The sequence below is a fragment of the Bison bison genome, unplaced genomic scaffold (assembly GCF_000754665.1).
Source record: "Bison bison bison isolate TAMUID 2011002044 unplaced genomic scaffold, Bison_UMD1.0 scf7180017864262, whole genome shotgun sequence".
Classification (NCBI taxonomy): Eukaryota; Metazoa; Chordata; class Mammalia; order Artiodactyla; family Bovidae; genus Bison; species Bison bison.
In genome coordinates, this window is record NW_011494834.1 from 39,109 (window position 1) to 48,674 (window position 9,566).

The 9,566-nt window shown below is 38.0% G+C and overlaps 1 protein-coding gene across 2 annotated transcripts in view; it reads left to right on the forward strand.

Annotated features, from left to right (window-relative positions):
- The window catches only part of ANGPTL5 (angiopoietin-like 5), a 17,209-nt gene extending 9,973 nt beyond the window's left edge, over nucleotides 1–7,236 (forward strand). The window contains exons 6-8 of one of the 2 annotated variants that reach the window (XM_010848226.1): nucleotides 1,892–2,012; nucleotides 4,254–4,439; nucleotides 6,670–7,236. In XM_010848226.1, the coding sequence (XP_010846528.1) occupies nucleotides 1,892–2,012; nucleotides 4,254–4,439; nucleotides 6,670–6,989 (627 nt within the window). In that variant the 3' untranslated portion in view covers nucleotides 6,990–7,236. The remainder of the gene's footprint in view (nucleotides 1–1,891; nucleotides 2,013–4,253; nucleotides 4,440–6,669) is intronic. The other variant, XM_010848227.1, reaches the window with a different exon arrangement.
- The last annotated feature ends 2,330 nt before the right edge of the window (nucleotides 7,237–9,566 follow it).

Sequence of the window (9,566 nt, forward strand, 5' to 3'; positions counted from 1 at the left end):
TTGCTTCAGTCACGTCTGACTCTTTGCGACCCCGTGGTCTGTAGCCTACCAGGCTTCTCTGTCCATGAGATTCTGCAGGCAAGGATAGTGAAGTGCATTGCATTGCCCTCCTCCAGGGGATCTTCCTGACCCAGGGATCGAACCTGCATCTCTTATGTCTCCTGCAATGGCAGGTGGGTTCTTTACCACTAGCGCCACCTGGGAAGCCCCATAGATGGGGCTTAGACCATGCTTTTCTGTCTGAAAATCTCAATCTGAACACGGGCCATCCAGGCTATGGAGAAAAAAAGCAATCAAAGACAGACACACAGGCATATTTGACATTGTTTTAAAAATCAGTGTTTTAATTAAAAGGAAAAGTTATTTATAAAGAAATGTATCACTCTGCCACATCAGATGGATGTCATTTGTTTTTGCTGTTTTTGACATCCATCTGATGTGGCAGAGTGATACATTTCTTTATAAATAACTTTTCCTTTTAATCAAAACACTGATTTTTAAAACAATGTCAAATATGCCTGTGTGTCTGTCTTTGATTGCTTTTTTTCTCCATAGCCTGGATGGCCCGTGTTCAGATTGAGATTTTCAGACAGAAAAGCATGGTCTAAGCCCCATCTATGGGGCTTCCCAGGTGGCGCTAGTGGTAAAGAACCCGCCTGCCATTGCAGGAGACATAACAGATGCAGGTTTGATCATGTCTGACTCTGAGACCCTATGGACTGCAGCACGCCAGGCTCCTTTGTTCTCCACTGTCTCCCAGAGTTTGCTCAGATTCGTATCCACTGAATCGATGATGCTCCTGCCTCTGTCTCCTTTGCCTTCAATCTTTCCCAGCATCAGGGTCTTTTCCAGTGAGTCAGCTCTTCACATCATGTGGCCAAAGTATTAGAGCTTTAGCTTCAGCATCAGTCCTTCCAATGAATATTCAGGGTTGATTTCCTTTAGAACTGACTGGTTTCATCTCCTTGTGGTCCAAGGACTCTCAAGAGCCTTCTCCAGTACCACAATTCAAAAGCATCAGTTCTTCAGCACTCAGCCTTCTTTATGGTCTAACTCTCACCTGTACATGACTACTGGAAAAACCATAACATTGACTATATGCACTTTTGTTGGCAAAGTGATGTCTCTGCTTTTTAATACACTGTCTAGGTTAGGTTTATCAAAGTTTTCCTCCCAAGGAGCAAGCATGTTTTAATTTCATGGCTGCACTCACTGTCCACAGTGATTTTGGAGCCCAAGAAAATAAAATCTGTCACTTTTATTACTGTAAAATCAGTCACTATTATTACTCAACTGAAAAATATTTATAAAGTTGAGGAATAAGAGCCTTAAAATGCTACAAACACATATATTGACTGAAGCAGGGACTGCAGTTATGTTTGTTTTATAACAAACAGTATTATTTCTTGAGATTTAAAAAAAAATCTGAATATTTTAATGATATACAGCTGCATTGAAACTTTCAGTGGCAGTATCTTCTCTTTCTCTAGGCTCAGGGTGAAGTATGGGATTCCCTCATAGCTCAGTTGGTAAAGAATCCACCTGCAATGCAGGAGACCCCAGTTTGATTCCTCGGTCAGGAAGATCCATTGAAGAAGGGATAGGCTACCCAGTCCAGGATTCTTGGGCTTCCCTTGTGGTTCAGCTGGTAAAGAATCTGCCTTCAATTCTGGAGACCTGGGTTCAACCCCTGGGTTGGGAAAATCCCCTGGAGAAGAGAAAGGCTACTCACTCCAGTAATCTGGCCTAGAGAATTCCAAGGACGATAAAGTCCACGGGGTCGCAAAGAGTCGGACATGACTGAGTGACTTGCACAAGCTTGAAGTATGAGTTTTATATCAAAGAATGCAAATAATAGCATGTTGTTTTGTCTTTTCTGGGTTTATTTTAGGTTATGTGTGACATGGATTACAGAGGAGGTGGATGGACTGTGATACAGAAAAGGATCGATGGGATAATTGATTTCCAAAAGTTGTGGTGTGATTATCTGGACGGATTTGGTGACCTCTTAGGTCAAATTTTATTCATTTCTCCTCTTTTTTCTTCTTTTTGGTATTATGCCTAGAGACTGTCTGTATTGGTCAAATTATTAGTAAAAATAGTAAATCCTGTGTGTATAAAAACATGACTTAAGCTACTCTCTGATCATTAGCCAAATTATTTAAAATAAGGAGGTCTTCAGTTGGGATCTAGATATCTTTATTTTTAGATGCCTGTTGAAATGTGATTTGACTGAAAATTATAAGTTGGGTATTTATTAAGTATTGATTATACACCCAGCAGCGTTCTGGCAGATGGTCAATAGTTATTTGTAGAATTAAAAACTGAATGAACAGGGACCTTGAAATTCTTGAGATTTGTGCTGTGTCTGTACAAACAAATGAAATGGAAATTTGGGGTACATTGTGTATGAGCTCAAATAATGTGAACTGAAAGTAGTGCTTTATAAAAGCATCAGTAAAAATCACTATGCTCAAAAGTTGGCAAATGGAAACCCCAGGTGAACTGTAAAATCTGTTCCCAATATTCCATGGCAACATCACTTTGGCTGTTGAACAGAAACATTAGTATTTCTGAACACTGCAGAATTTTACATTAATTGGAACATTTGCAGGTGACTTTGATCATTTTTATGCTATTATTTTAAGTTGCTGTTGTTATAACTTAAAATATTTAACATCCCATAATAATGTCATTCAAGGATTTAGTAAGTGGTGGTGTTAGTCCTACTGCTAAAAACCCTACTGCATGTCAGTGAGGTTAGAAAATGTGTGAAATGTAATAAAATGTCACAAAGAAGGCCAAATAGCTGCCATACTATGGACTGCAGTTGATATACTTGTGTTTTCTCAGCATTACCTCCAATTTTCCAACAAGCCCGGCCATCTGAATCGAGCAGTCATAGATCTGCATACTCTAAACTGTTATTTTCCTTACATAATCCTTATTTCTGTAGGGAGATCATTTTAGTTTTAACGAAAAATGTCTTCAGGCAGATATACTTTGGTAAACAGACTGCTTTGTATTTGGCCTATTAAAGAAATAAACAGTATTAAGGAAAGTATCTTAAGTTACACTTGGGATTTGGGGTATAGGGGAGGTGTGGCAAGGACATTTAATTGGTGTCAGACTAGGAGAAACCAAGCAGTCCTGTCTTACTTGTCCGTCTTTCTTACTTCCTTTCTTCCTGTACTTCTTCAGAATATCTTTAGTTCTAGGTGGGTATGCCGCTAAAATGTTCCTGCAAGCCCTTGAGAGTGACTTAATGTCTTAGCTATGGTTTTAAGAGTCTGAATGCTGTCACATCATCCCCAACTCTTTGAAGTTAATTTTACTAGACCTTACTTCCTTTGGTAATTTCATGATTCAGGCAGAGGGATGTGCTTCAGAGCAGGAGTGTTCACATTTAGGCCGTGTCAGTGAGTAGAGGGAGGTAGAATGCCAATGGCTAGAACATGCAAATACGCAGTTTGTATTACGGAGTTTAGGAATTCATCCTGGATCTACAATCATCTTGGAAATACTGACCCTAACCTGAGATTACTCTGGTGTTTCTACCTTACATTTTCATTCATTCAGAGGTAACTGACAAGCTGCATTATAACAAAGAAATATTAGTTCACAAAACATTATTCTCAAAGACAGAGAAAGAATAATTTCTATTGAGCACTTTCAGGAAATATTTCTTTAGGAGTTGCTGATATGGAGGTTAAACCTCTTACATTTACTGGTATACATCATTTTGTTGTTGCTGCTAAGTTGCTTCAGTCGTGTCTGACTCTGTGCGACTCCATAGACGGCTGCCCACCAGGCTCCTGGGATTCTCCAGGCAAGAACACTGGAGTGGGTTGCCATTTCCTTCCCAAACATTTTGTTACTTGCCATAATATTTGAACTGGTAGTTTTTGTTGATATGCCTTAAGGTAGAACTTGACTTTTTACTTAATCTTTAAATGACTTTTTGAATTTAATTTAGGCAGATAAAAAATGAAACAATCTAGTTATCCTTGGTCTAGTAAAGCAGAAATGGGAAGATATACACACACACATATATATATATATATTGGCAAATTAGGCACACAGTGATAATTTGAGCTAGGGCCGTCTATTCCCTCAAATAATTTATGTGCACCATCTCAGAGTTATTGAAACACCAAACAACATCAAGCACTTAATAACACAGGGTTATGCTAATAAAACGAGTTATTTTAAATATGCTATAACATATTTAAAAAAGCATTTTTTTTTAACAGGTGAGTTTTGGCTAGGACTGAAAAAGACTTTTTATATAGTGAATCAGAAGAATACCAGTTTTATGCTGCATGTGGCACTGGAATCTGAAGATGACACATTAGCTTATGCATCATATGATGATTTTTGGATAGAGGATGAAACAAAATTTTTTAAAGTACACTTAGGACGATATTCAGGAAATGCTGGTAAGTTTTTTATTCCTAAAATTATCCAAAAGATTTAAATCTAGCTGATTCAATATTAGATGAAGATAAAAAGTAATATATTTATTTTGGCATATATATATATATTTATATAACTGTTGACAGATTAGATTAAGAATGAGAAAACTGTTTAAGTCTTGAGTTTTGAAACTCTGCTATGATGGTTGCATCATCTCATGGTTTTGAGCTGCTTTATACACTTTAAAACAACTTGCCATATGTAATCTCAACTGATTCTTTAGATAGCGATTCTGTGGGACAGGCTGGGAAGGCATTATTTCCATTTTCATGTTCTGAAAGTCCAGCATTTAAAAGTCTTAGAATGTTAGAGCTGATCTTCACTCTTCTCGCTTCACAGGTGAAGAAAGATTAAGTGACTTCCCGGGATGCCAGCTCATGACATCTGAGCCGTGGCAAGGACCCAGGCTGATAGAACAACTAGTTTAATGGGTTTTTAAGGGTCTATATTTCAGTGCATCTACTTTCTGCCCCCCAAAATTATATTTGTTAGCACTTTAAAATACTTGACGTTAAATTTATATTTTGATGTTGATATTTTAAACTTGAGTTAATATTAAATTTAGCTCTTCTGTTGATTGCTCATGATGGTTCTTGTTCAGTAGGTATGATTAGTGTTAGAAATCCAAAAATGAATGAGTTGCGCTTCCAGCTCTTTAACTGATCACAATATAGAGGGGAAGAGTAAATAGAACTGGAAACAGAATAGAACAGAATACTGATACATCTTTGGAGGTTAGTTCAGTTCAGTTCAGTCGCTCAGTCGTGTCCGACTCTTTGCGACCCCATGAATTGCAGCACGCCAGGCCTCCCTGTCCATCACCAACTCCCGGAGTCTACCCAAACCCATGTCCATCGAGTAAGTGATGCCATCCAGCCATCTCATCCTCTGTCATCCCCTTCTCCTCCTGCCCCCAATCCCTCCCAGCATCAGAGTCTTTTCCAATGAGTCAACTCTTCGCATGAGGTGGCCAAAGTACTGGAGTTTCAGCTTTAGCATCATTCCTTCCAAAGAACACCCAGGGCTGATCTCCTTTAGAATGGACTGGTTGGATCTCCTTGCAGTCCAAGGGACTGAGGTTAAGAGGGAGAGAATGATTCCGACTGATTGCATCCAGGAAATCTTCATGGAAGGGTGATTTTCAACAAAAAATTAATGTTAGATTCAACCTGGGATGCTTTTTGAAAGTACATACTTGTGCAGAATCTGATGCAGTAAGTTTGGGCCCAGGTATTTGTATCAACTAGATGGATATTTAGCATCCTTATAGTTGAGAATCAGTGATTTGTACTTGGAGGAATGGATGGCATTTGGGCAAATGAATGTTGGCAAAGAGAACAGTTTGAGACAAGGCACAGAAATGGAGAACACATTAGTGAATGCCAGATAAAGGGGATAGGGCAGAGGTGGGGCCGGATGGTGTGTGGCAAAGGAGCAGCACAGACCCTTGTGATAAGAGAATGTACAACGAAGTTTACATTACCCTTTCATGATTCAAAGATTCATAAAAAATTCCAATGTTTGAAAAGTGCCATATCATGCTATATATAGGATTTTTTTGGACAAAAAGGAAAAGAGAACACAAAATGGGCTAATTGATAAAGACATATTTAGGGAACTCTATTTGGCATTTCTTTCCTAAAATGAGATGTATTTTCATGTTTCATTTGTTTTAAAAAAAAATACAAAAGAAGCCATCATTCAGTTCATACTGCTACTGTTTGGTCCTTTTACACAGTTAGCAAAGATGTAATACTTTTCAATTTAACTGATAATATGCAGAGTTTTACCTAGGCCATCACAGACCTCTGTAATTTGTGCCATTAAATGTCCACTTGTGGAGAAGGGCATGGCAACCCACTCCAGGACTCTTGCCTGGAGAATCCTATGGACAGAGGAAACCAGTGGGCTACAGTCCATAGTGTTGTAGAGAGTTGGACACGAGTTGGACACGACTGAGGCAACTTAGCACGCATGCAATGTCCACTTGAAGATGTTTGTTATGTTGAGGAATTCATTACCAGATTTTGGCCTATTGCTCCTGGAGGAGAGATTTTAATCTGATATCTAGTAAAAAGTAATTTAAGCCTTAGTTTTAGATGCAATGCTTTTTCATGATTGGTTGGTAAAGGTTGATTAAAATTACAAAAAGTGCCTTTAAATTTAGTCATCAAAAAAATCTATTTTACCTAGGTGATGCATTCCGGGGCTTCAGAAAAGAAGATAATCAAAATGCAATGCCTTTCAGCACACCAGATGTTGATAATGACGGGTGTCGTCCTGCATGCTTCATCAGTGATCAGTCTGTGAAGAGCTGCAGCCACCTCAGTAACAATACCGGCTGGTGGTTCAGCCAGTGTGGTCTCGCAAATCTGAATGGCATTCATCACTTCTCTGGAAAGTTGATTACAACTGGAATTCGATGGGACACGTGGACTAAAAACAACTCACCCATCAAGATTAAATCTGCTTCGATGAAAATTAGAAGAACTTACAATCCATATTTTAAATAATCTCATTTAAAAATTTAATGCTATTTTTGATAATATATAAAAGATTCTACATAGTTCTCTTTTTACTGTTTTAAGCACATTTGCCAAAATTTAACCATAGATGACATCTAGGTATTATGAATCTAATTAGAAATCTTTAATTTTGTAGGGTTTTAATAAAGGAAAACATGGCTCAATGTATGCTTTTACTACTACCTATATTAGTAATATATAATAAAATTTGTTTTGAGTGAATTGCAACTTGTCTACCTGAAATCTATTGTCCTTTTAAAGGATTTTCCCTTTTCTTTAAAGCATATATAACCATAGTAGAGTGTTAGGAAAATTAAAAAGGCATTCTATTTATTGCTATATTTATTTGAAATAGTTACCCATATAATCCACAGATAATTTCTATAGAAGACAATTATATAGAATAATTTTGTGCAGATTAATATATAAACTTCACATGGTTTAAAAACCTATTTCTGAGTGACTCCATAATACTTTACAATTAATAAGAGTTTGCTGCAAAAATAAAGTCTTCCTTGTTTTCTTATTTTATTGTGGCTAATAAATTTACTTTTATTTGTAATAAACTGACTATACATTTGTATCCTGAGCAGATGAATTCTGATGGTGGCTTCTCTGGTAGCTCAGTAGATAAAGAATCTGACTGCAATGCAGGAGACCAGGGTTTGATCCCTGGGTTGGGAAGATTCCCTGGAGAAGGAAATGGCAACCCACTCAGTATTCTTGCCTGGAAAAATCCCATAGATTTTCCCATATCCTATAGGATATATCCTTTCTTCCTCATAGGATAGAGAAGCCTGACAGGCTACAGTCCATGGAGTCACAAGAGTTGGACACAACTAAACTACCACTTGCATTTTAAAACATATTTGTATCTTAACTCTTTTTAAGCCAATAGGAATGGTGTGAACTTTAAGTGAAGAAGAAAGAGCAATGAATCAGTGGGTTAGAGGTGGCTCTAGGAGCAAACTTATCCCTTCTACTTTTCATGAAGTTGGAAGGAGTTGGAATGGTTAGGCTTCTATAGGAAAACATAGCAAGGAATGTGCTGGACCAAATTTCAATTAATTAAGAAAATTAGGGTTGAACGGAAAAGTACTTTGTCCAGAGTTAGGATTATACAATGTACAAAGGAAGGTAGAAGTATCTGAAAAAATGAAGTGAGAGGAGGTCTGAATTACAGGCAAAGACAAATATCTTGTGATATCACTTATATGGGGAATATTAAAAAAAAAATGGTACAAATGAACTTATTTCCAAAACAGAAATAGAGACACAGATGTAGGAAACAAACTTATGGTTACCATGGAGGAAAGAATGGGGATACATTAGGAGACTGGGAATGACTTATACATACTACTATACATAAAATAGATAACTATTGAGAACTACTGTATAACACTATTCTATATACAGGATCTTCCCTGTAGCTTAGATGGTGAAGAATCTGCCTGCAATGCAAGAGACCTGGGTTCGATCCCTGGGTTGGGAAGATCCTCTGGAGAAGGGAATGGCAACCCTTTCCAGTATTCTGGCGTGGAGAATCCCATGGACAGAGAAGCCTGGTGGGCCACAGTCCATGGGGTCGCAGAGTTGGACACAACTAAGTGACTAACACTACACTACCTTATAGCGCAGGGAACTCTACTCAGTACTCTGTAATAGCTTATATGAGAAAAGAATCTAAAAAAGTGGATATATGTAATGTGTAAATGATTAACTTTGCTGTACAGCAGAAAATAACACAATATTGTAAATCAGCTATGTTGTTTTGTTGTTTACCTGCTAAGTCATGTCCCACTCTTTAAGACCACATGTATTGTAACCTGCCAGGCTCTGTCTGTGGGGTTTCCCAGGCAAGAATACTGGAGTGATTTTGCACTTCCTTCCCATTTGAGCCCAGCCCAGTGATCAAGCCCACATCTCCTGCTTTGCAGTTCAATTCTTTACCATGCATGAAGGTATAGAGATCACAGTGCATTATCTAAGTCCAGCAAAAGGCTTAACTTGATTAGAACACAGACACTGATTTAAGCTCAGGGATGAGCAAAAATGACATGTTCACCTCTCAAGAGTGCTTTCACTTTGATCTCCTCTCCAAGCAGTGAATAAATCATGTACAGAACATGAACAGGATATAGTTGCAAGTGGGTAAGTATGGTTTCCCATGGCCTTCTGTCCATGGATAAATGGTTCCACTTAAAAATACAAATGCTTTGTTATTTTGTCAACTTAATTATCAGTAAACATTAAAACTGTGTCCAGTTTAAAAATCAAAAGAAAAATATACAGATCAAAAAACTTTGCTCTACACCAGCATGTGAAAGTCACTCAGTTGTGTCCATAACTCTTTGCAACCCCATGGACTATACAGTCCATGGAATTCTCCAGGCCAGAATACTGGAGTCGGTAGCCATTCCCTTCTTCAGGGGATCTTCCCAACCCAGAGATCGAATCCAGGTCTCCCACACTGCAGGTGAATTCTTTACCAGTTGAGCCACCAGGGAAGCCCAGCATAGATTAGTTATAAATAAAAAAGTTAACATTCATAATAGCTTTGAGAAC